The 27323-nt window shown below is 48.4% G+C and overlaps 1 protein-coding gene across 6 annotated transcripts; it reads right to left on the bottom strand.

The window, feature by feature from the left end:
• Positions 1-27323, bottom strand: ADORA2A (adenosine A2a receptor). Of its 6 annotated transcripts, none has more exons than XM_041489042.1 (4): positions 27226-27323; positions 26133-26197; positions 11274-12149; positions 1-4000 (listed from the first exon to the last, which is right to left on the bottom strand). In XM_041489042.1, exons 3-4 carry the CDS (start codon positions 11621-11623, stop codon positions 3040-3042), a joined length of 1311 nt encoding a protein of 436 aa, XP_041344976.1. In that variant the 5' UTR covers positions 11624-12149; positions 26133-26197; positions 27226-27323; the 3' UTR covers positions 1-3039. The 6 variants fall into 6 exon arrangements, with proteins under 6 accessions (XP_041344976.1, XP_041344975.1, XP_041344980.1 ...); XM_041489041.1 differs by lacking the exon at positions 27226-27323 and adding an exon at positions 26540-26572; XM_041489046.1 differs by lacking the exons at positions 26133-26197; positions 27226-27323 and adding an exon at positions 26540-26578.

Raw genomic sequence — 27323 nt, forward strand, 5'->3', positions numbered from 1 at the left:
TCATTGATGGAACCTATTATTTTTTTTTTTAAAGAGCAAATCAAAAAGCAGGAAGTCCTGAAATTATGATCCCTAGGAAACAAGAAATATGAAGTCCAAAATTCTGATCAAAAGGCTCCTGCTCTCCCCAACAACTGCTTCAGAGACATCCTCTGAGGGTCGATCTCAGTCACCATGTGTTTGCCAGCAGGCCTAGCCTGTGGTGCAGCTGCCATCCCTTCCTTGCTGTGACTGCAGACAGCTCCACAAACCACGCTCTCCATACCCTGCCCTGTCCCCTGCACACAGCCCACCCTCTTCACACACCCTTTTCACTTCAAGTCTTGATCACTAATATTGAAAAGGACTGGATACACTTGGGGGCAGCTCAAGCAGCAGCACAAAAGCTAAATTCAAGACATGTGGAAAGTCACTAAGCTCACATAGTGATCTGGTTGGGCAGGAAAGTTTTCCAGAACAATCTCGAAAGCAAAGCAATCCTAAGTTTGTCCATCAACATAGATCAACCTGATTATTGGGGCAATCAAGCAAGAAACTGCCATAAGTAGGTGTGGAGATGCTCAGGAAATACAGAAATCCAATGCACACCAACTGTTGAAAGTCTGATCCCACGCAGTGGAAACCATCCCTTTACCAATGGCAGCTAAAGCTCAACAGGCAACACTTCTGCACTCGTGTGTGCTCCAGCACATGAGCAATGCTGGTATTTTCCCACACTTCCTTCCCTGCTCTGGGTCTTTGTGGACCTAATTGTTATTGACATGAGTGCCGGATGTAATCTTGTGTTATTCTTAGAAACATTTCAGCTCCCAGCTGAGGCCTGAAGAGAACGGCCCCCCATTTTCCTGAGTTCTTCTGCTGCTGTTACAGGAGGTCAGAGAAGCCATCACACAAATAAGCTACAGAAATATTCCATCAAGAATGATCAAGAGTAATGAGATCCCAAGTCACCCTACAGAGGAGCTACCTATGACATCAGTCACAGGGAAATGGCTCAGAGTTCCTTCATGCTGCTGGAGTGATAATCCTCTCCTCTGACATCAGACCATGGGGAAGAGCCCTGCCAAGAAAGCAGCAGTTCAACTAAACCACGAAGTCTATTGTTTTACAAACTGGCCTGTCTTTCTGCTAAGGACTGTGGGGGCAGCCACATCTTTTTATCCATCTCACAGCAAGCTTTGTGCTAGCCCGGAGCAGCTACATACTCAAACACATTCAGCATCACAAACTTCTCCCCACATGCGTGTAGGGAAACTGGCAAAAAGAGAATTCTCCTCAAAATAAAACTGATTTTCACTTTAATAGTTCATAATATATAAAATAAACATGGAATAAGAACACACAGACCTAACCTGCTCTTCCTCAAGTATGAAAAGCCCCCTTGGCTTCTGAAATGTTAGTGGACAGACACAAGGAGGAACCAGATTGAGGGAGGATATTTCTGATGTTTTCAGCTAGGGAATAAGCTTCAGATTCCTGGAATTACCAAACTTTTCACTTCCCAGTAGGACCACCACTGCCTGTCTCTCCAGAAGGCTGGTAGCACTGGACATGGATTATTTGTCTGAAAAGCACAACCCAGACAATCTTCAGGTAGAATTCAAGCTGATGTGGTTTTCTGCTGTCCTTGAGCTGCCGGACTTCCTTAATTTTTCTTCCAGAAAATTACCAAACTGCAGTGAAACACCTCTTGCAACAAACCACAGCAATGTGTACACTCTTGCTGCAGCACAAATTTGCCTTTTCTCTTCTACAGAAAGTAGAAACTGCAGTTTCTAAGCTGAGTTCCAATATCATTGACACCTTCTCAGAGCAGGAGCATCTTCTAACCAGACAGAGCCCAGAGCTGCCTCTGTTGGCCTCTGCACCACAGTGACACATCAGGCTTCACAGGAAAAAACTGAAATCACAGGAGAAAAGGGTTTTTAAATAGAGCTCATTGGAATTCTAAAATTAGGTCAGGGTGTGTGTGTGGACTGCTCTCTATCCCAAGAAAGAAGTAAAAAAAAGTCCCTCAGCCTGTTGAGTGAGGATGAAGATGACTGAAATATGGAATATTACCTCCCCTCACACACATCTGGGGCCATGGAAAGAATTTGCATTCTAGGAACTCAGGGGGAGAAGCACAGAGGCAGCGGGACAGCAGAAGGTGCCACCAGCCTCCAAAGAGCCCACACACACAGCCCTTCACAGCCCTGCCCTGAGGACACAGCCCACAGCCCTGGCTCGCAGCACCACGTCCTGCTAACAGCCCTTTTGCCGAGGGAAATCCTTGGCAAGGCTCAGCTTTGGTGATTTGTTGGACAAAGTGGAGTGCTGAGAGGTTACATTTGCCATGTGCATCTGGAACACTGAGCACTCAGGGAACAGATATGAGCTCTTGCCCATCTTTTATAAGTTAACATAAAGCAACCTTATCACGTGGAAAAAAACCATTTGAGCAACCTGTTGCAGTATAAGCTTTAAGAACACAAACTGAAAGACAAAGTGCCATGGTTGAAAGTGTCCAGATTTCCCGTCAGGTAAATTCCTTCCCTCTCCAAGCAGCTTCTGGCATCCTTCCTGACAATAGATTTTGCTATCCCCCCTTCTGCTTGTTGCAGGGCCACAGTACTCAGAGGCCCTTCCCAGTTGCTCTTTGTTATTCAGGGAATACTTCCAGCCACACTTCTATTTCCATTGGTAAAGACAGTGAAACCAACACTCAACCACAGGCACAGTACAGCAAAATGTCCCGAAATCCCTGCATCAGCAGTCTCCCAGTGCTGAACTTGGAATGCCATCCTCGACCTTGGCACTGCTCTAGGTGACAGGTCATTGATGGTAACGTGTCCCTCCTTCCTTAGTCCACTTCTGTGGTCTCTTGGCTTTTCTCCAGTCTGGTATTTAGGATCATCCAATAGTCCTGGATATGGACCCCTTTCTCCACAGCGATCTGAATACACTGCTCTCCCCCCGCCCCCCAACCTCCCTTTCTGCCATGGCAGAGGTCACCAATGGAAAAAAAAAAATTCTACCAGGAAAACTTCGAAAGTCTTATCAGGAAACATCAGCTGCAGCAAAGGCTGCTCTTTCCAGATCTGAATAAGACACCTGGGCATCAATTAGCTCTTCACTGTGAAGCTCCCTGTTCAGGCTTGCATCTGAGAGAATCCCATTTTTGCAGGAATGTGGGAGATGCCCATTTGTCTCCAAGTCCAGAGTGTTTCCATTCTGGTGCCATTCCAAGGCAGCTTTGCATTTGTTTAAGTCCTGCTTTTCAGGATCCCTGTGGATCTCTCCGTTGGTGTATACCTCTAGTGCATACTCACTGATCCGTATGCTGGCGTTCTCCGTGTCCCCACCGTGGGTGGAAGTCCTGGAGCTGGCTGCTCCCGCCTTGAACGGCTCCTTCCGGCCCAGGATGTGCTGGCTGATGATTTTACGGAAGGTGTATCGGAACTCCCTGATGCGGTAGGCATAAATTAGGGGGTTTACAACCGAGTTAGCGTGAGACAGGATAATGGCCAGATACATCAGCCAGAGGGGAGCATGGGCGCATTCTGGGCAAAAAAGGGTGAAGCAGTTAATGATGTGAAGTGGAAGCCAGCAGACTGCAAACAGCCCGACAATGATGGCTAAAGACTTGGCTGCATGGACTTCCTTCTGCAAGGTGGAGCGGGAACGTTCCCCATGTACCATCTTGTTCTCCATCTGCTTGAGCTGGCGCCGGGCTGCCATGAAGATTTTCAAGTAGATACCAAACATGAGAAGGAGGGGCAGGAGCACACAGGCAAAGAAGTTGTAGTAGACCATGTACTCCATGGTGACCACGGCCTCGAAGAGACAAGCCACCATGCTGTTGCTGCAGTTGATGGGAGATGACCAGTTGGAACCCAGCTCTTTGATCTGGGCATGCTTGTGCCACCCCAGCATTGGGGTCAGGCCGATGATGAAGGACAACACCCAGCAGATGGCAATGATGCCCTTGGCTCGAGAGCCGGTCACCAAGCCATTGTACCTGTAAAGCAGAGGAGATGGGAGCTGTATCAGTGTCATTCAACAAGCTGCTGACACCCGCACAACCTCACAATGGCCCCATGTTCCAGAAAAGAGTGAGAGAAGCACCTGCTTCATCAGAGGGGCCTTTGCTCTGATGTGCAGAACCCATGCAGCACACCAAGGACATGGTGACACTGTCTGCCACCTATTTCCCTTTCCTTTAAGCAGTGAATAGTTGAGAAAAAAGCAGGGAAATTAATTCAGTTTTCATCTGTGCTCCTTCACTCCACCAGTCCACTTGGGTGTGCACATAGATCTTGCAGCCTGGACAACCACGAGCACTGCTCTGACCCTTGTGATGAAGACCACTGTGGGTCTCTCGCCAAAGGCTAAGGGAGCATCTCCTTCCTGACAAAGGAGCAGCCTTTTAGCATGGAATTGTTAGGTCTGTCTTGCAGTAGATCTGTAAACCAAATAGCACAAAAGAGCCTGGAGGCACAGTGCCACCAGCCCTGCATCCACATTCTGCTGTGCTCCAGGGAAACCCTACTGGCTCAGTTGCAGCAGCCTGGTTGGCATTGCCTGCATGGCACCTCACTCTGCTCCTCAATGGCACTTTCAGGAAGACCAGCACCACCAACCTTCTTGGAACAACTGGGGCAGGTCAGCAGTATTCCTCACCAGCTCAGCTAAATCGACCCCACGTCTTTCTCAGAAAAGAGGAATTAAGCTGGGGACAATTCTCTGACTACAGGTGTGCCATGGCCTGCACTGCACACACCAAAGGGACCTCAGTGGTGGGGTATTGATGCCTGGCTGAAGCCAGTGTTCTTAGTAAACTTTCCAAGGTCTATTGAAAGAAACAATGAGCACCATGGTAAGAATCTGACAGTGCAGCAGAGACCTTGATTTGTTCTAAATATCAGCCAGTTTCCAGGGCCTCACAGGTTACTGCGAGTCCTGAGCTGACTCCACCAGTTCTCCCCTCTGAAAATGTAAATTAGGGCAGCAGTTTAACATTTCAATGCAATTTCCTTCCCTGGGTAATGCTCAGCATGGAAAGTAGATGGCTGGATTCCCACATTGTGCAGCGTGGGTCCCACACTGTGTTTGACCGGACAGTAGTGCTGGGCTCCCAGTGTTTACCCAGTGCTCCTTCTCCCTCTGTCCCCAGAATTCTCTCCAAAAACAAACATTACAAGAAATAATACAACAAGCCACAGAAATCTTTCCATCTCCCAGTGAAATAATTACTCCCACAGGTTCATGCTCCTATCCCAACACAAGTTCAAGACAGGGGAGAAGAGTGGCTGCTCTTGCACAGCAAAGAATGGAGATCCTGCACATGCTTTAAATCCCTGACAATGGCCCTTGGAAAAAGCAAGACCCATCAGGCTTGAATTTCCCTTTCTCAGCTGCGTTCCAAACCAGAAAAGACTAAGTGGATAAGGGAGCCAAGCACACAATTCCCAGCATGAAAAACACACCTAAATTGCCATTCCACAAATGAGGAAGGAATTCAGCTGATTCTGAAGGAGAAAAAGGTTTTTTCCAGCAATTAGTGGATCCTGCCCAGTGCTTAAAGGATGTAAAGGGCACGGCATAAATGGTAGCAGAGAGCTGCTCCATTCAGACCTCATCAACACATCAAAACAGCATCTGTGCTTTGAAATGTACACTCAGGGAGCAAGAGAGTGGCTGGAGGCCCTTGAAGCTTGAAAATACAACAAAAACAACAAAAGAAAACAAACAAAAACAACAACAAAAAAAACCCGACAAAACAACCCAACAACAACAAAAAAAAATCCCAAAAAACATCCCACAATAATCAAAACCCTGCAGCCCTGGAATTAGCTACATCTTGTCAGAGGAATTTTGAAATTGTGCAGCTGTTATCCCACGACTGGAGATGTCCCTTCCCTTCCACTAAAAATACATTCACTACTGCTCCAGACAAACACCCCGCCACACTTCCCCCTCCCTCTTGTCCTTTGGGGATTCCCATGCAAGAAGCTTTACAAGGCTGCAGAACAGCGCTGAACCCAAGCAGCTGCCCAGCTGCAGAGCATTGTGCTGGAGTGCATGTCCATAACACCTTGCTCAATATCTCCCAGGGTCAGGACAGAAAGCTCACAGCATCTGGTGACAAAGCCAATGGCCTTGTGCTGGCCAGGTACCCACTGAGAAGTGTAAATTTGTTTAGGAGAGCTTAATTTCTAGGCTCCACATGAGGCACCTCTGACTGACTTGGCTGAGGTAGCGTTATAGTCCAGATGGGCTTTCCTGGACTCTTTCCTCTCATCCTCTTGGAGATGTCACTGAAGACTTTGTGTAGATCTTTGTGTACTTTGTCTCAGTATCTTTCCAGGCTCGCAGCAGCCAGGCCAGAGCCACTCTCCAGACCCTCAGTGCTTCAGAGCTCTATAGGGTAACTTCAGGGCTTCTCAGACACATCCCCTACCCTGGAGGTTGTTGGCACCATGCAGGAGACACAAAGGGGCTGAAAGGGGCTGGTCACACCTGCAGCCCATGGTCTGCATAGCTGACAGGTGACTTTGCAGCAGGTCTGATGTGTGCAGACACCACTGGATTGTCTGTGCAGCAGCAGTTCTGCTTCCTGGAAATAACACACTTGCTACATAAACAACCACTTCTGCTTGTGAAATTCCAGACACAAAGGATCTGAGTGCAGAGCACAGGGATGCTTGTGGTGGGGATAGAGTCACATGTCTCCTCTAAAAAGCAAACCCAACTTTTGCAAACACATGAAAATGTGAAAGTTTTCCCCAAAATAGTTTCATCTGCCCTGCTGCTCTCCCAGCCACCCAGCTGGCAAAACGGAGGAGGAGAACAGCTGCCCTTGGTGAACGTACAGCTCCTCTGGGCTGCCTAGAGCAACCTGGCTGTGCCACTTCTGGGTCCTTGGACTAAGTTCTGTGCCATGAAGACAAAGACTCCTGCATACAGTCTCTGAGACTGGGTGGGAGACAGAGCTGGTAGTCTGTCCAGAGTGTCTTCAGGCAGAAGTTAAAATCTTTCAATACATTGAGTGATATGCAGCTGGCCTGTCACCATCACAGTGTCCTGCCATCCTGCTGCTTGTCTTCCAAACCCTCCTTTGGTGGACAGCACTGCACATCCTCTGTCAGGTGTGGAGCATTTTTCAGACACTGCATCACCCATAATGCTCAGCTGAGGGCTTTGATCTGAATTCCAGCACTGCTCAAAGCTGTTTAACAAATCACTACAAAACACTGCTCACCAAGCACATCCACCCAGCAGCCCACACCTCAGGCAGCTGCAGCCATCAGGCACAGGACCAAGCAGGATATTCAATCCCTATTACATGTATGTGGAAATGAGAGACCCTGGCAATCCCAGATCATCCAGGAAATCTGTGACAGGGCAAGAAATCAAACTGAGACCTTCACATGTACCAACTAAACAACCTTTCCCAAACCCCTCAGTCTGGAACATTCCTCCTCTATTGCCAGGTACCAACTGATCCTGGTGGTTATCCATGCTATGGAGATGGGGGAGATGGGGTCCCACAGGTGGGCACAGGTGCCCAGCATTATCTCCTCTAAACAGCAGAAGCAGGAATGATGGGCAGACACAGTTCTGTGCGTGACATGATCAGCTTCCTGAATAAAACCTTGGTAACAGCAAGTTCTGTGCAGGCCATGAAGGCACTGCTTTCAAAGCTGTGCCCATTTAAAAGAAGGAGGGGAATTAGTCTGTTCTCACATTAGGTTGAACCTGCCCTAAAGCTATTTAGCATATGAGCATATGTAGGAAATGCCTGCCATTAAGTCAAAAGGTTTATGGTGAGCAGGGAAAGAAATAAGTCCACATATGACTCAAAGTGGCAATAAAACATTAAAACCCTGATTCACTGGTGTAGATGCTCACATATGAGCATTTCAGAAAGGAATCCTGGGGAATTAAAGCAAGTACTGAAACAGGCTGTTCTCAGGACAAAGGTCCCTTGCACATCCTATACTTTATTCAGGGTTGGTGTTCATCTCCCCTATTCTTCCTAGACTTTGAGAAGCCAGTTCTTCATGTCCTCTGGCAGAAAAACATCCCAATGCCACCTCAGAACTGCAGTTTAAATCACCACCACATGGGATAAGTCAGTCCCAAAGCTCCAAACATCAGGGAGCTGCACCTCAACAATGTTTCCCCAGAGAAGCATTGCAGCAGCAAAAGCAGCTTTCAGTGGAGGAAAAGCTGCAGCTGGCACTGCATGACCTACGTGTTTCATGCCTGAATCCACCACAGAGAGCAAGAAGCAACCTCAGTAACCTCAGCAAACGTTTCTGTTTGGCTGCAGGAAGGAAAGTGTTCCCTCACTTTCCAGTTTGTTGGAGCTACCTGTCCTTCCCTGGGAATATCTTTACACAAATGCCTGCACAGGAGCACGTGGCTGGCGCGCTGCCCACGGAGCCCGCGCTGGCACCACGGAGCCTGGAAAGCAGCAATTGTTCCTGGCCCAGGGCTTCATCCTGGGGCTCAGACTCACAGCCAGTTTTGTTCAGAGCACCTGGGGGTTTGATATTAGCCAGCGCAGGTTTTCAGGTACCTGCCATGTGAGAGACCTCATTTTGTCCTAGACTGAACAATGGCTCGGGCACCCTTCCTTGGCAGTGCCTTACTGCCACTTGCAGAGTGTTACATTTGTATAAAACTTGGCAGAATTCAGCAAAGTGCTTGAGAACTTGTGGAAAATTGTCCAAATTCTATAAAACCTTTCCATTGTTTGAAAAGCAGAACACATAAGATATTCACAAATTATCCATTTTAAAATTTCACCTACAAATATCTATTTTCATTGCAGTTTTTTTGGAGGAGGGTATCTTCTCCACAGAAAATAATTTCAAAGGTAACTAGTAATGTACTGAGGGATCCAAAATCAAGTAGTATCAGAAAACACACTCTTCTGCTTTCTTAATACTGACAGTTTATTTCTGGTGGAATACACATCCACATATGGAGTTATCTTCATTAGGACAAATCAGACATGAACTATTTAAAGAGAAACAGAAGAATAAAGCACAGGTTTGGCCCTTTTTGGTTCCCCTAGACTAAAGGGAGTCTGGTTTATTAATGACTCAACTAATGAGTATTAGGAATACCTGCTGGTACCTTTCATGTTCTGTGAGGAGAAGGGGCCTTCCCAGATATTAAAGGATGAGGTGAAAACAACACACTGTTAGTGGTAGAACTTTCCTTCAAATTGTTTGACCCATTTTTGAGACAAACAGCTATTAGAAAAATAAAAAATGTGAGGATGTGGGCAATCTAAATTATACCACATTTCCCTCTTCAGAAAATCAGCTTTCACTTTCTCAGCATGTCTGAGGCTATAAATGCTTATTCATCCATAAATTCTAAAGGGGAAACACAATTGACAAGTGCATCACTCCTGCTGTGAAAGGACAAACCAGCAGAGGACAGAGAGGAGGAGAAACCCATGGATTTACCTGTGGGTTTCTACATCCAATCAGTCCCTCTGTTCCTGGGGCGGAAGAGGGTGTGCTCTGTTTTTTCCAAAACATGATAGTGAAACCGGTGTCATGCCCAGCACTAATGTACTCTGGTTTTTTGAAAAGACTCTTTACCTTGGCTGCTCCAGGAAATTACATTTTCAAGACAATATAGTTACAGTGATAGCCCAAAACGTGGGCAGAAATCCAGATTTTTAAAATCCCTTTCCTGGCAAGTCATCCTCTAGCAATAAGAGTGCTTAAACTGTCAGCAGACATCTTCAGAGTTACCTTGTGAGAGATGAAATCAAGACATCAGCCCTTCTCAAAACCATTGCAGAGGCAGCTCCCAGGGGCTACTCAACATATTTCCTTGTACCATTTATCATTATTTTGATTTATATACTGAAATAATCTATAGCAGAACTGTAGAAAAATGGAGACAGGCCAGATTGTAGGTAACTATTATCAACAGAGTTTTCTCTGCAATGGAATGGAACAGTTGCTCCTTACATCTACATCAAAACTAGAGGCTGTAACAGGTATGACCAACAGGGTTTGGCAACGACCCATTAAAGGCAATGTTATAGCAGAACAAACTTGCTGAGGCAAGGCTTCAGGAAAGACTTGGCTGCACTGGTCCACATGGAAAGGCAATTTCCGCTCTCCAGGGCTCCCATTCTAGTTTTGAACAGGAGGTTTGTGTTAATTGACATAAGTGCTGCATGACCAAAGTACTCAGAAGAGACAGAACTAAATTGTACAGATCAGCAAAAGTGATTTAAGCTCAAGAAGAGTGAGGATGTCCAAAAACTCAAACTCAAGAGCACAAAAATCAGAAATCGGTTCCATTTTTGCAGCCACATTGGTTGTTCAGGAGATGAAGGCGGTCTCTCCTTTCCTGAGAGCATGCTGCATCCTCCTAAGGACCAGACAGGAAGGAAGGAGACTCCTACAGCTCTCCTGCAGCAGCCTCTGCAGGGGCTTCCTCTCCTTCTCTGGAGCTCAGCGAGTGCCTCGGAGCAGTGGCAGCAACGCGGCCCTGCCTCGTGCCCACGGGCACACAGAGCCCATCACAGCCATGTGCTCCTGCCAAACTGAACTGAGCAGCAGCCCCTGTGTGTGTGACAAAACTTCCCCTTCTCCCATGTCAGCCTCCCTGGTCCCACACCAAGTAGCAGCCAGTCTTAGTCATTAAAACGTCCTTTTCTTTCTTCAAGCTGCAGAGACCACAAAATCCCCATCTGCAGGTGTGGGCTGGGACAAGCCTCCACCTCGACCCAGCCTATGCTGTGGTTCCAGAGGTAGTGCCTGACCCAGTCCAAATCCTCCTAAGGCCCATTTCTTGGCAGCCTGCTGCTTCCTCTCCCTTCACATTTAAGAGACCCCTGAGAGAAAACCCCACCTCCCTTCCCCCCTGCTGCTCCAGCTTCAGGCAGAGCCCCCCTCCTCCCCACGGGAGGGGGACAAGCTGATCTCACTCCCTTTCTGCCCTCCACCATCCTTCTGGTGGCACTGGCTGCAGCCCAGGGCACAGTTTGCCTAGGTATGGAGTGGCAGCTCCCAGGCAGCACTTGTGTGATGCCATGGACACCCACCACAGTAGAACAGAGAAGCACAGGAAAAGGAAGCAACCAGAAAGTCCACCAGCCAAGACGGACTTTAGGACCTAGAAAAGCTGCTTTCAAAACACATGAGAGAAAGCATCGATCCTCATTTAACTTTTCCTTCCTTGATTCATCTCCAGACCTGTGGTTTTTAGGGATGTTGAGCCCTCACCAGCCCAGCCCAGCCCGTGCTTACCTGAGGGGTATTCGGATGGCAATGATTCTGTCGATGGCGATAGCAAGGAGGCTGAAGATGGAGCTCTGAGTCAAGACCAGGACAAAGCAGGCAATGAAAAGGCAGCCATAGAAGAAGGCACAGAAGCCAGTGCTGATGGTGATGGCAAAGGGGATTGCCAGCACCCCCACGGCAATGTCAGCAGCGGCCAGGGACACCACAAAATAGTTGGTGACGTTCTGCAGGTTGCTGTTCAGATAGACGGCCCAGCAGACCAGGATGTTGCCCAGGATGGCCAGCACGGCGATGATCAGCTCCAGGATGATGTAGGCTATGTCTGAGAGGAAGTCGTCCTTCCCATGTACTAGCATGGTGAGAACAACCAGGCCCAAAGCTCAGCGTTCATATCTGCAGAGCACTGAACAGCCAGGACCCCTCAAAGCTGCCTGGGCTCCATGGAGGGCTCGGCTGCCAGCCTGGGAAGGCTGCTCACACACACATTCTTCTCCCCATAGCTGTTCAAGGACTTTACAGTAGATGGTGCCAAGAAAAAAAGCCCAGGGTTTGCTGGCTCCAGCAAAGTGGATTAACCAGGTGCAGAATAATTCAGACTCCAGCAGATAAACAGACAGGAGGATCTCTCTTGGGGACTGACAGTGCTCCCCAGGCCTCAGAGTCCAGCAGGCAGCGCAGCACAGCAGCTGTACCGTACAGCAGTGCCACATTGGCTGCGGTGCTTTGTTTCCTGTTGACAATCCCCCTTCTAGTCATGGCTTCCTGTCATCTCCATATCATAGCAACATCCTCTGGTCCTCTTTTTCACCTTTTCCCACCAGGACTTGGGAAATATTCTCTTCAGCTGAAGCAAACATTAAACTTCTTCACTTGCAGTTTCCTCTAAAAAGAAAAGAAAACACCAACCACATACACTAAGTAATCAGCTCTACAGAGGAGATGGAGAAAGCAAAATCTCATTAAAGTGGCACATTAAATTGATAACGGATATTACACAGACCTAGAAGAATACATTATTGGCAAAATTCTCACATTTTGTCTATCCTGAAAGCTGCAGGGCCAAACCCAAGTTCAGGAAGGCAGCATTTCACAGTGGTGATGAGAAACAAGGGACGTTTTGTTTTCAAGGCTACCAACTGAGCTGGCACTTCAGCAGCTGCTCCACAGCCCGCCCTGAAACACGAGAGCCCCACTAATTATGTCCTGGCAAGTGCTGAGGCTGCACAGAGGAAAGGTGGAGGAGCCTTTCACACACACCTGTCTCCCTCTGATGGCAAACACCGGGTTTGGGCCATCACGTGCTTTGCCACAAAACTGCTGCACCAGTACCCTGCTCTGCAAGGACAGGAGCCCTCGTTCACAGGGCAGCTACGCTGCTGGCATGTGTGGTCACCCCTCTGTGGCCACACCTGTCTGGCCTCCAGGTATCCATGGAACAAGATCCATGGCAGGGAGAAGTGTTCAAGGTGTTCAGACAGGGACATCTTTGAGGACTCCTGCTGACCACACACACTCTTTGCAAGGGTCTCTGCAGGTTCTCCTCCTGCACCTCCCTTGTTTTTGTTCATGTAAATCTGAATCCTGTAAACAAACCATTTATTCATTATAGCTGCATTGTCCATGGTGTTTGTTGCATCCAGGACAGCATCATCCTTCACCGACAAGCAGCCAGAACCAGGCCCACCAAAACACATCTCTCCCAGAAATACACACAGAGGCAGAGTGCCAGTGCCATGGCTCAGGGCTGCACTGAGCTCCTGCAGTGTCCTGCACACAGCCTGGGACTAAAGCTGGTGCTGCTTGTGAGGAAACAATCCTGCAGCTGCATTTCATACGAGCAGATACACATCACCTGCACGCCCTTGCAGGTCACCTCGTACCTCTGCTTCAGATATGGGTTCATTTCACCACGGTTTCAGCTAAAAATACAGAAGGGAGAACACAATTCCCTGAGCTTTGTGCCACAGTCAAGAGATAATTGCTTGCTGTCCTCGCCTGTCACTTCCAGAGTGGGTTGCAAACCTTATTTAGCAAGCTTTCGCAATAATATTTTCTCATTAATTTAAGAAACAGCTTGATACATCAGAGGGTTAGGAGAGAGAGAAACACAGCACTAACTGGTAAATCACCCAGCTCAGTTTTGGATGCAACATGAACCTTCAAAACACAAGACCCATCCACAGGTGATGTGGCATGGTCTCACCCATCAGGGTTCGATGCCTTCACAGTTCATTCTGTTTTCAAGTCAGAAACCTAATTTCTCAGGGTAAAATAAAAGGGTAAAGACAGTGATAATAAAAGAAAATATGATTAACTTGTGATTCACATCTGATCTCAGGAATATAATCTAATTTTAGACCTTTCATTGATTTAGAGCTCTATTGCTAATGCTGCATTTGAAAGGAAAGTGAATGATTCTTGGTGGTTTGGACATGCTTCAAAACCCTTGCTTTTCTCTACCCTCAGCTATCTTGTTTCTGTGTTTTGTTTGGTTTTAGCAGAAGAAATCAACAGAAGAGATCAGTGTGTGATCTAGCTACTAAGAGGAAGATAAAGATCATCCATTTAATCTTTTTTAAACAAGAAAAACCCCAAGAAGTCTCTATATTTTCTCTGCTCCTACAGCAAAACCTCCAGTTTTTCAGTGGCTTCCTAAAGATGGCTTTTACTTTCTTGGATTTCAGGGATGTCAGTGATATGCCCCTGCAAGGATCTGCTTGTCTATTACAAATCCCAACAGGTTTGTTTCAAAGCAGCAATACTGAAACTTCACCCTCCAGCCCAGCTTCCAGGGAAGAAGATTAGAATGAATATAAGACAGAAATAAAGAAGATCTGGAGGCAGAGAGAACAGAAGGGGCAGGATGAGAAATAAACAGTGTTTTGTGCATGTGTGTGAGCAAGAAGGGAGGAAAAAAAAAACAGGAAAAAGCTGGTAGGAGGAAAAAAACAACCTAACAAAGGAAGCAGTGGGCAAAACAGGCTCCTAAGAGGAAGGGGGGTGCAGGACATGGCTGTGCCTGAGACTGAGGTGGGTGTGAGCCCCTGAGTCCCTCCGCAGGACAGAGTGGGAGCACACACCTCCCACAGGCTCACTCCTCACCCTGCAGGACAAGAGCACATCAAACTCCAGTGCCAGGCCAAGTTTAGAAAAATTTAACAAATTACTCTGACATGCTTTGGGCCCAAACTACTGCTAAACCCACTATAATTCCCCACAAGCTCCTCTGAGATGGAGTCAGAAGAACTGAGGGAAGCCCTGTTAGAGAGGAGCCAGCCTGAGAACTGGGCACCTTCATCTTGATGCTCAGAGGATTTACCTAAAGTCCTGCTATGTTGCTCTTGCCCATCATGTTCACAGCTCATACACTTCAGTGAAGAAGATCAAAGCAAAATTACTGGATATTCTTCCCCATTGGAGAGCTCCCTTCAGTAGGATCACAAATCCATACTAACCCTAGATGCATTTTGTTTAACCTGACTCTGCCCACCTCAAATCCCAGCAGGACATGGAGGAAAGTTACAGATTCACTGTGGAACTTCTGCACATACCAACGGCTCAGCACAAAGCTGAAATTTCCTACACCTCTGCCTGAACCTGAAAAAGCACAGTGCTGGAACCTGAAGTTTAATGGCTACATCACACGCTGTTCTCTGACACAACAGAGCTTTTAACCTTCTACTTTGCTCCTTCATGGCCTCATGTTAAATTTGAGTTTTTTTATCTCTGAATTTGTTTCTTGCTTCCATCTCTCCACACAAACAGTGGCCTGATTCTTCATCCCAAGCCCCAGTCATTTATTCTGAAGCAATGGGAACGTTATGTCCAGAAAAGGACAGCCTGTCCTTCCACCCTCTGCTCTCAGATGGGCCGGAAAACACTCGGAGTTCTGCAGAGCCAGCACATCTCAGGGGAGAAATGGCTGGAGCTGAGCAGGTGTCCCAGCCACGACAAAACAACATTTTGTCTCTGCTTCAGCGCCGCTGAGTAGCCACTGACATGAGAAAAACCAATTACTGGCCACACAAGCCCAGCCTCACCTGCTGCTGACAGAACGTGCCGCAGCCCGGGAGGGTTCATGTTCAACCTGAGCTCAGCCACCTCTCCTCATTCCTCTCTCACAGTGTCAGCTGCTGTAGTGCTCACCTGACATAACAAATCTCCATTTCAGGAGTATGTGCAACTTGTTTTAAAACAAGAACAGGCCCAGTCTTTCTGCTTATACAGCTAGAAATTCACTGCACAGGGACAAAATGAAATAGAGACCACCCAGAGATGATGACGTAGATCCAGAGGCAAAATTAAATTTATTGTAGAATTGTCTACTTCATGCAAGACCCAAAGGCTCAGCAATCAGGTCTAATAAGAAAAAATTAATTAACAATCTGCTTTACTCACTGGGGAAGTGTATATTTAACATCTCAAGCCCTTGAGGGATCAGCATGGCAAGCTTCTTGAAACTTAAGAAAAATAACATGTATCACCCAACAGGCTGGACAGCTACAATTAGTATTTCTTCATAAGCCCTTCTTTTATTTTGTTAATTCCTCCTTGATACCCCGAGCTATGTTCCGGCCTTTCCCCCATTATTAAATAAACCTTTTTTGTCATTCACAAACCTGTAAACCTGCTGCTCTGTTCATTTGTAGTGACTTGGAACACTCTGTTCTCTCTCATATTTCAATCCCAATGAGAAACTCCTCCTTGAAAATTCAATAAAGCATCTGCACAGCACGTTCCCATGAAGCAATTCACCAGCAGAGCCTAAGCAAGCTTTAGTTTGGCATCTCCAGTTGACTTTGGACCAAGGTGCTGCCCTTCTCTCTCCTGAGTGCCAAAAGCATCGAGCTGAGCCCTTGGCCACTGCTTGGTTCAAATCACCCAGCTCAGACAAGCTCATCTGCTGTCTTGGCCCCTGCAGGCTGAGCCCATCCTGCTCTGGGAGGTTTGGGTTGCCCAGGCTCTGTCAGCTGGGACGGAGCAGATGCCCCTCGGTGCCTGCCAGCCTCACCGTGCCTGCGACACTTCAGCTTGACAGCTCCTCTCACCTATTAGCAAAAAGCCCAGATGATCAGCAGCCCTTAGGGCACTCAAGACAGTCTGTGGGCACGTAGGTGACACACTGCAGCTTCCCCTGGCCCCAGAGGGGCTGCGTTCTGTGTCTGCTCTAGGATGGGGCAGAGAGGCAGCAGGCAGCTTAAGGGGGCCAGGGCGGTGTTCATCAGGGCTCATTCTACAGATCACAGTCTTGCATCTCCTTCTGACATGACCCTTCCCAGGTACCAGCCACATGCAGATTACCTAATTCCCTTAGGGAAAATCCTTGAATTCACAGATGGCCCTAAGCAGAAAAATTGGTGCTGCTAAATCATTTGTTTCCTACTTTCCAAAGCCTGGAGGGGGAGATGCTTGTCAGTTTTTATCCTCTCTTTGAAATCCCTTCAGCTCAAAGAGAATCTCCCTATCTTTTAAATCAAAGACTCCAAGAAATCTTGTCTCTCCCCACCACTTCAGAGGATAAAGTCACAATAAACGAGCCAATGTGCTCACAGGCAGAACACAAATTTGCAAAACAACCAGGGCTGTAAAACATAATGAAAACAGGTGTCCTTTGGGGAGCTCAATAGGGAAGGCAGCAGGAGCACTTCTCTGTGCTGCTCAAGGGTTTTCTTTCTGTAGTTCAGTATTTTATGAATACTTCACGTACCGCAGCTTCCTGGGTCCCTGAGTGCTCACACACAGCTGTGGGGAGCATCCCCAGCCCTGCTCCCAGGGAAGGATGAAGAGCTGTGGCTGGGTGGGGCAGGAAAGAGGAGGAAAGAGGCATCACCCACCTAACCAAGACATACACTTTCTGATTCCTCTCTTTGCTTTACTATTGGCTGCTGCCTAAATGATCTTTTAGGTCATCTGCTTACAGTAATAGGAGGAAATTAAATATTAATAATAGACTATTTCCCTCTAGACTGCTCTTTGTTAACAAAGGATACAAGTGAAACAAAGCAGGCAAAATTATCAGCACACCATGGTCTTGGTTTTCAGGTACCTGGAGCATTTGCACTTTCCCTCAGCCCTCCCTGGTGGCCCTTGCCTGCCTGCATGGACACCACTGCAAGTGCAGAACATGGGCAGGTGTGGAAATTTGTGTTCTACCAAGGGGCTCCACATGCCAGTCTGACCCTTCCAGGCACTATTTCAGATTTGATCCAAAACGTCATCTGAGCCATTGATGCTCTGACTGCAAAAATGCGAGGCTAAGGACTTTTGGAAGCACAGACTTTGTCTCCTCTTGGGAAGTGAAGTCTGCTGTAATATAAACCTACAGTGGGGTAATGAGCTTTCTGGATAGGTTTTGCAAGTTCTCCTGAAATAATAAGTAAAATGAGAGCTTCAGCTTTGCTAAATTTGGTGTAATCCCCTCTTACAGGAAAGCAACAGCCCTCCAAGACTTAAAACCTTCCCTTCACGTACTTGTGAAAGGCAGAAGAAATGGCTCTTCAGAGACCTGTACTGTGCCTGAACTTTGTCTATCAGTTTAAAAATGGGAAAGAAGGGCAACAATTCTGTTTTACATTTCCATCCCTGCTGCAGTCCAGGCCAAGAAAGGAGGATGTGCTCCAGCAACAAGCATGGTGAACCTGGGTGTAAAGTCTTGACTGATTTACCAGAGATACCCAGACTGCTGCATCAGTGACAGCAGACAAAACCACACCCTGCCAGCCTGTCCTGTGCCTCTCTTCTCCTCCTGTTTATGCCCATTAAGAAAAAAACTAAAAAACAAAACTGCCCCAAAAGTGAAATCCCACTGGAAAACAAGCAAGAGGGACGGGCTAACAGGAATGGCAAATCCCAAACCACTATTGCAGCTTTGCCTCCTGCCCTCCAAGTGCTAGAAGTGGATTAATTTTTATTGTGGTAGCGGAAGATTAGAACAGAACACATTTGACCATATTTTTTTCCTAAGTGGATGTTATAAATGTTTAAAAGCAAGGAAAAAACCTCACAGTAATTATTCTAATTCTAATGGTCACAAAAGCCAAGGAGGGCAAAACTAAGTAAGGATGAATGACCAGCAGTTAAATAAGCCAGACCAAACAAACAGAAGGGAAAACAGCTCCCCTGTGCTCCCCAAAGTCTCGCTGGGCAGCAGGCATCATGATATATTGCCAAAAGACACCAAAACATCGGATTTTTTAGCAAATTTTTTGTACTCGGGATGGCTGATGTTAATTTATCTATGTGGAGTTTCTTAAAAAAAAAAAAAAAAAAAATAGAGCATTTGGATAGGCTTTCATAAGGCAGACAAGTAAAAAAAGCATAATTAAAACCATGTACCATGGCCAGAAACAAGTTACTACTGCCAATATCATCCACAATGTCTCTGAGGAGCCAGCTTTCCTTTCCTGTGTGAGGGAAGAACTCAAAGGCAAACTCTGCCTCCTCACAGCCCTACTAAAGCCAGCTGTGTTCACACATGAGGAGAATTTCCTTCAAGGACAAAATAAGAGAAATGAGGGAACAGAATATAAAGAAGTGACCCACTGAGGAATACAGGCAAGGGAAGAATTTACTCTGAAGATATTTATCATATTGCTAATGCATCCATTCTGGTCTATTTTAAAATAATGGAGCAGACTTCTCTCCAGATGTGACTTTGCCTCTCACTCTGAATGAAGTTTCCAGACAGGCAGTTGAGAATTGGGTACATCTGTTAGTTTTCTTGCATGTTTATCCAGTTATTCCCAAACCCTATTTGCCTTCTCTAAGTGCAGGTTACCTCTCCACCATGTCCCGTGATCCCTGCTCTGTTCCCTGGAGCACTGTCCTGCAGGCTGCCAGGAGCGTTTGCACAAACTCTGATGGTGAAACAAAAACTCACCCCAGAGCGGGTAGAGCTGTTGTAGCAGGTCAACCAACATCCTTCCACAGCAGAAAGAATGTAGCTCTTACTATCTCTCTCCATGTAATTAAAAAGGTTCCCCAGCTGTCCTTCCCTGTCCTGATGAAAGCATTGTACCACACTGATCATCCCAACAGCAGGTAAAAGCCACAATAACAAATTTTCTGTCCCCTGAGTTTGTTTCCAGCAGTTTTCCCTCATCCATTTTGTAAGGTACTCTGACTGCTAATGCTTATTTGCTCGGTGTCAGCCTCACCATCCTGGCAGTGCTTCTGTCACAGCCTCAGAGCTATTTAAGACATTTTCAGGACTCTGCTACCCTCTGTGGATAAGGAGTCGACGCTCTGATGATGCCCCGAGGCCGCACGCCCTCACTTTGTCATTCTCTGTGCTGTGACCTGCAGCACACTGCTGTCACCTTGTGAGGTGACCTGCACTTCCACCATCACAGCCAGCCACACCGACACTGGAGGTACTCAAAGGGACTGGGTTTTTCCCCAAGTCCTTGATTATATCCGATTGATTAAGAACTATCCAAGGTCACAGTTCCTGACGCAGGGTCAGTGCGGTGCTGTGAGGACTCCCCAGCCCCCCTGTCGTGTCCCAGCCCCTCGCTGCGGTCGGAGCGCATCCGCCCCGCGCCGCTCCCGCTTCCTGCTCCGGCCGGGCTGCGGGCAGCGCAGCGCTGCTGGGAAACGGCACTTCTCACCAGCGAGCTCTGTCCTCCTGCACCGAGACACCGCACTGGAGAACCAGCAGCCGCTCATAAATCACTTCAGAAAACAGTTTCCTGCATTTGCTGGCTGTTGATGAGATGCTGTTCTTGTCCAGAGGGAGAGGGAGAGGGAGAGGAGAGGAGAGGAGAGGAGTCAGGACTCCATCACACCAGAGATCCCTCCACCAGCCTTGGCAAGTGGCCCTTCTGTCCTGTGAAAACTTTAGATATTTTACAGTCTCTGCACAACAAGACATCATAGAAAAGGTCCATCTGTAAAGAATCCTTCGATCATTTCTCAAATGCATGACAACCGTGATCCTCACACCTTTCCAAACAAGGATAAACCAAAAAAGACGCCCAAGGCGAATTCCTTAGGGACTGTGACATTTGACTCCAAACACAAAAGATGTTAGTCAGGCAGAGATGGATCCTGGGGGAGCTCTCAGAACAGATACCCCAAGCCTTTAGGATGGTTTGTCCCACGTGCCCTGTGTCCATCCCTTGCCTGCTGTAATCATACAGCTGGGCTGTAGGGTGGCTACAAGGAGGAAAAGGAAGGTTTCCCTTTAGGTATGGGGTAGGAAAGTTAACAAGAACCCCAAATGAATCATAATGGTCAAGCAAAGTTTGCATCAACATTTCATGAGACACGGGATGACGTAAAAGAAAGTATTAATGTTTTTCAGGTGTCTGACAAAGTTAGGTGCCTCAGTTTTAAAAGGTCTGCTAAAGAGGCCTGCATTTTGGGACTATCAGGAACAGTCCCAGATTATCCCTGACTAGGCAGCCATCAGCAAGGGTCATTCTTTTGCCAAAATCTGGGCTGCAAAACATTTTACAAATTTTTTAAATGTCAGTGTGCTTCCCCACACATGCTCCAGGAGCTGTAATGGTGCTGGTGCCAGCCCAGGTCAGCCTATGTGATTTTCCACCATCCCATTGAACCTGGGCACTGATCTGTGGATTGGACGTATGTGGAAACTGCAATTATTCAAATCAATTTCAATCACGTGCCTCTCTTCTGAAGATTTTAGTAAAAAGCCCCATACCTCTTAGCTGTCTTTTATCCAGGGGAATGTTTCCTATGGAAAATCCCAGTCTGTGCCCAAGTATATGGATCTCATACTGAAACCAAAGTTGTTATGATCAGGGAATATGACATTTAACCACCTACTTCCCTTAAGTCCTTAAGCTCAACAGCTGATTCATACCAGGATCTGACAATCCTGTTCTATTGGGGAAAACTCAATAACCAAAATGATAGGGCTGTTTGTAGAGGACTTTCCCAGTAAAAGAAGGGGAATTTGCATAAGAGGCCACTATTAGAGAACAGGCAGAGAGAGCACAAACATTTATGCTGCCCTAGTTAGGAAAAATAAGGGGGGGGGGGGGGGGGGAAGGGGAGACAAGCAAGAGGAGAACACGACAGCGCAAACCCAAACCAAAACATCTCCAACAAAGCCAATCCAGGAGAAAAACAGAGGAGACTCTGAGGTCTGAATACTAAATGAGGAAACTTCTAACAGGGAAAACTGCAAAGCTCACCATTCCCGAAGGGATGCGTTAAAAGCTCGCCCTTGGCTCCGCTCAGCAGCCGGGTGAGGGGCTGCCCTGCCCGGGAGATGCTCGGACGGGACCCCGCGGCTCGGGCTGGCTTCCCGAGGCTCCAGCAGCCAAGCCCCCCGGGGAGCTGCGGAACAAGGGCCACGGCAGGAGCTGGGAGCACAGGCAGCGGGCACAGGGACACCGGGAATGCCGTATCGCAGCCTGCCGCAGATGGAACAGCCCCAGGCTGCAAGGACGAGCGTGCCGGTGCCTTCCCCCTGGAACTGGGAGCAATCACAAATGCTAATCGACACACAGACAGGAGCCCAGCATGTCACCCGTCACGTCTCCAAGGCTCCAGGAAAACCCCCCTTTCCTCTCCTTGTATCACAGAGGGACAGGAAGATTCCCTCACCCCGGCGTGCCTTTCCCTCCCCCTGTCCCTGGCTCAAATCACCCCTGCAAGAAGTTTCCCTCCCTGCTAACTTCTCCATTGTCTCAGATGCATTGTTTGCAAATGTTCTCTAAAAATGCTTTGTAAAGTATTCTTTATTCCCGTTTCAAGTCTTTCCACATCCCTGTGTAACACCTGGACTTTATCTTGTTACCTGTCAGACAGTGATAAACCTACTGCACGCAACCCCTGACTTACCGTCTAAGATAAATACAATTTGTCTTGTAGCTGTCATTTCTTTTCAAACCCTGCCTTCCACAGCTGCCTTTGTAGTGGTAATAAAATTACTTTATTTGGGTTTGAAATGCGTAACTTTTAAAGAAATAAAAAAGTAAAAATCCCCATCAGCAAGAGCCCCAGGACCCAGGATGAGGAACGAAAGAGATCACACCTGTACCCACTCACATTTACCAAACGCCTGCATTTGGTGAAGTGTTTTGAAATACTCTTTGCTGATTGCCTGTGAGTTGCCCACTGTGGCCAGGATGAAGAATGAGTTAGAGCAAAGGAGGTTTAAGCTGGACATCAGGGTATTTCCTGCACACCAGGAAAGTGAGGAGTCTCCACTGCTGGTCTTTAGGAGCAGGATGGAGAAAGATGTCAGGAATGGCAAATCCATAGCTGATCCTGCCTTTGGGCAGAGGTCTGGATTAGACGACCTTCAAGTGCCTCCTAAGGATATTTTCCATAATTGAGAATTGTATGTGCCATCTGTCCATTCTGATCTACAGAGATCTACTGCAGGGGAAAAAAAGTGCAATACAACCAAAATTATCCCTGATACAGATGCAACCTTTGTGAAGGGAGAGGCATCTTCTGACTGTGGGAGGAACTGAAGCCTCCAGAGGTTAAATCACCTTCTGTGCATCTCCCAGACCCTCCTGCCCTCCCGAGACAGAAAGTTGCCAGTTCTTCACCCCTAAGAGTCCAACCCTCCATATTCAACCACAAAAGCATCTCATTAAGTGGCGGCTTCCTCAGCATTTTCGAAACGAGCAGAGAGGCAAGGAACTGGTGCTGTTTTGTTCAAGCAGCTTTAGCAAGGCTGTTCAGGTGCACTGTGCAAAACCTGCAGATGGTCCACGAAGCAACCAAACCTTCTGGTCCTAAATACCAGATATCCTGATAAAAGGGAACAACGCTCCATTGACTTGTGAGGTTCTTCTCTGATTCCTTGACACACAGCTCAAGATCTCTTTCCTGGTTTTTACTTTAAAGTCCAACAAAAAAAGTGTTTAATAGCCCATCTCCATTTTCAGATGGAAATAACACAATAAAGAATGACACTGGGAGTTAATCACAATCCAGATCAAATGAGAAAATGAACAAGCAGAGCCAGAATCTGTTCGAGCTGAAGACAAGGACAAACTTTGCAGGACACCAAGAGAGATACTGGCACCAGCCTTTGCATGGAGAACACCTCACTCCCAGCTGTGCAGAACTCAGAGACTTTCCCCACAATGTGCCTTGTCCCATCTCACGTGGGCAGAAATGTCAAACCCCAGTGAGGAGCTGAAGCACAGTGAAAATGGTGAGAAATCTGTGAGACCTTAAACATCCTGTGCAGACAAGAAATCATACAGCCATCAGTCAGCCAGGCAGAAAGGAAGTGGTAAGGGGAGAGGCTTTCCCTCAACACAAGATGGAAAAGCAGCCAGGTTCAAAACCAAGGGGGGAACAGACCCTTCTGAGGACTGAAAGGAAGAGTAAAGATTCCCCCCAAACCTTCTGGAGGGCTGAGCTTTTCCCAGTCATTCTCAGGAGAACTTAAGCACACAGCTCTACCTGAAATCCGTCAGTGAAGATTAAACAAAACCGATGAAGAGCTTTCAAAAGTTGATTATATTCAAATGAAACAGCAGCAGCAGCCCTTATGGAAACATCCTATTAAAATACCAGCAAAAACAGAAATGCAAGCATGGGAGACCTGGCAGAGGCTTTCCAGCTCAGACCTTTAGTGCCTTTTGCACCCACTGATAGAAGGAGAGAGGCTAAAACATCATTATTGCCTTGACCTGGCAGAGGGTGATGCTGGTTCTATTTTTCATGTATAAAAATACATACAGAAAGACACAGATTATATACACATGAAAATTACAAATGTACCACATGGTCACCATTTAAAAGGAGACCTGCCTGTCTTTTTTTTTTTTTTCACACCCTGCAATAGGTCGTTTTTATTTTATGTACACACATACATGTTTGCAGTTTGTACCCACATGTTTTCTCTACAAATTCAGAGGTTCACAGCTTTCCTTGTTAATTCAGAATTTAATCCATTTGCCACATTAGACAGGATTTCGTTTCCATAGGTTTTTGTGGTACATGATTACATTTTTATTGACTTTTTTATTGAGATTCAAAATAAAGTATTTCCTCAACAGACCTAATCCAATTTAAATATTTCTCACATCCTTGCTGGTCATTTTATCTAATCTTTTTCTACCTCACTTGGGCAATATGCTCCAGGGGTGTCTCTAACTGCAGGGGCTGGCCAGGCTTTCTCTCTCTCTGTTAGTTTCCTTCATGCAGAAGAATGAAATTATCAATTACTCCATTTCTTGAGTTACATGTGCCTGAGACTTACAAGCCTGATAAGAAACCTGAAAACAAATACATCCTAAGACAGAGTTATCTAATAGTTGGCCATCTGCTTAGGAAAATCATTTTAAGTAGTTACAGCAATTCTATTAACTATTTACCAAGTGAGTCATGTTGTTCTCTTTAAGTTAACCCTTCCTGTCTCTGCGGGCTCAGAGCCCAGGCAGTTTTAAGGTGCTCAACCACCTTCCCTCCCTTCAGGCCATGGCAAAGCCTGCAGCCCCCCTGCACTCGAGATCCCCCAAACTCACAGTCCAGGGCACAAAAGAGCAATAAAGCAGCCGTGACTCTTAAACCACACAAACGACCATGCAGAAATCTCCTCCCGGGAGCATCCCCGGCGAGGGCACCGCGCACCAGCCCCGACACCGCGGGATGGGAACGCACCTGCTGCCTCGGGCACTCCGTGGGGGCAGGTCAGCCCAGGGCAGGGCAACACCCCGCACCCACATCCTGCCGACAGCTCCGGAGACAGCCCCAGCTCGCAGGGCAGCCTGTCTGCCCGCCCTTCACTGCCCTCTGCCCCGCACGGGGCACAGGCCCCTCCGGGAGGAGCGGCTCCATCGCGGGTGCCGAGGCTGAGCGCTCCCGGGCAAGGGAAAGGAGCTCTGCTGAGGAACTTTCAGCTGCTCGGCAGAGATAAGGCAGAGCTGGGGCTTCTGGGGGCAAGCAATGGGACAAGACCGCACAGGTCTGAAGCCATCTATTCAGACCCTGAATAGAAGCCCATCTTTTCCCTTTAACACGACTGTGAAGCGGATGGAAATCTCCTTTGAAAGCACTACAGAGAAGTTCGCAGGATGAAGCGTGCTACCCTAGAATCACTATTTTATGATTAAGCACAAATATCTGCTGGAAGGCCGAGGAGGGGTGGGTGCAGGGAGGCAAAGTCCAGCACCTGATGTTTGAGGGAAGATCCGCGGAGCAAACATCTTGGAGCGCGGGGGTGTGTCGGGGGACTGACAGTCGGGAACCAGCACAGTCGGAGTGAAACGCACCGGCTCCACGGGGAAACACCGTCCGAGCCGGGGTACCGGGGCAGGAGAAAGCGGCAGCAGGGCAAAATCGCCCCGTCTTGGGGCTGGGGGCTCGGCTGCACCGAGAGGGCAGCGGGCGGCCACTTTTCAAATTCGCGGGATAGGCAGGACAGAGACCGCGGCTGCCGCGGACGCCGTGAGGGAAACCGAGCCGCGCACGGCGGCTGCCGGGGCCGGGACCGCGCCGCGCTCGGGATGCTCCGGCGGGACGAGCCCCGCAGCCCGCCCCGGCCGGGAGGTCCCGCTCCGCCCCGGGAGCTGCACCCCGGGCCCCGCCGCCCCTCCCCGCGGCCCGCCGGCCTCACCCACCTGGCTTCGGGGACCGCTGCCTCCGGCCGCGCCCGGAGCCGTGTGGCGGTGCCGGCGCTGCCCCGCTCCGCTCCCGCCTCCGCGCAGGACGCGGCCGCCGCGGCTCCCCCTGCAGGGCGGCGCGGGGCGGGCGCGGCCGCGGGAACGGCACCGGGACCGGCACCGGGAACGGCTCCCGGCCCCGCGGGATGGGTGCCCGGCAGCTCCGCAGCTTTACCTGGCGGCCGGCGGCGACCCGGCACCGACACGGCCAGCCCGGAGAGCATCCCCGCAGCGGGGCCGCAGGAGAGAGGGAACTTACTTGAGAGTCCTGGCTTGTCGTGAGGGACCTGCGAGTGACAGCAGCGCGCTTTGACTGGACTCGATCTGCATACAATGAAAGGAGGAAAGAAAGGAGAGGAGAGGGAAAAGGGAAGGGAAAAGGAGAGGGGAGAGGGCAGAGGGGAGGAGAGGAGAGGAGGGCTTTCTCACTACATTATTTTAAGCATCTACTTCTTTCCAGGCTGGAAAACCCACCCAGCAAGTCGAAGCCTGCAGCTGTAGCACACGGGGCTGGGTGGCCCCGTGCAGTGCTGCGGGGCCACCGGCTCAGGCTGCACACACAGAGCAGCTTCACTCCTCTTCCCTGCTGCCACTACTACCCACGGAAAGGGGCCCTGTGCATTACCACTCTGGAAGTGTTTAGGAGTTCTCTGCAGAGATACTGACTCTGACAGCAGTTTCCCATTCCCAGCGGCTGTGGATCCCCCAGCACACTCCACATTTCCTGCCGGCGGTGCCGCTGGGGCCGCGCCTGTCCCCAGCCAGCTCCCGCTCCTCCGCAGGACTTGGGGACAGCCGTGACTCATCTCGCAGCAATTTTGAAACAGGGGGAGAACCTCTCAAGAATTTCATCCCACTGGTCTTTGTGGGTATCTTCTAAGTTTTTTAAGTTCTATTTTTCAAGTTTACCTCTTAGCAAGTAACTAATCTACGTGTTCCTATTGGGTGGACATTGCAAACAGGAAAAACCACCAGCGTGACTCCACACTTCCCACCAGTTCCACGGCAGGTCCCAGCCTGTGACAGACTGATCCACCCCAGTGACAGCCAGCCCAGGCCCCTCTGTGCAGGGACTGCTTGTGTCATACTGTGAGGTTTTATTCCAGGATTCCCCACTCCAAAAGCATTCCCACATCACTGACACCCAGCACTGCTCACCCTGCCTTCCCTGGCAGCAGCAGCACAAGCGATGCTTTGCATCTCCTTGGTGTAACAAGACAGTAGGAAAAAAGGAGCAGAACTGGCACCAGCCCCTCCAGTGCCAACCTCAAAATTTGTGAGCATCTAAACATTAAAAATCCAGCACTGGCAGCAGCAGCCAGCACCTGAGCTGCCCTCCCCTCCACTCTTACCCCAGTCAGGAAGGCAGGCTGGTTCATAGGCTGGCTCAGCCAGGCAGCTGGGAACTACAGAGCAGAGTGAAGGCTGCTCCAAACACAATGGGAATCCT

Source organism: Pyrgilauda ruficollis, unplaced genomic scaffold, assembly GCF_017590135.1.
Source record: "Pyrgilauda ruficollis isolate IOZ18807 unplaced genomic scaffold, ASM1759013v1 scaffold9, whole genome shotgun sequence".
Taxonomy (NCBI): Eukaryota; Metazoa; Chordata; class Aves; order Passeriformes; family Passeridae; genus Pyrgilauda; species Pyrgilauda ruficollis.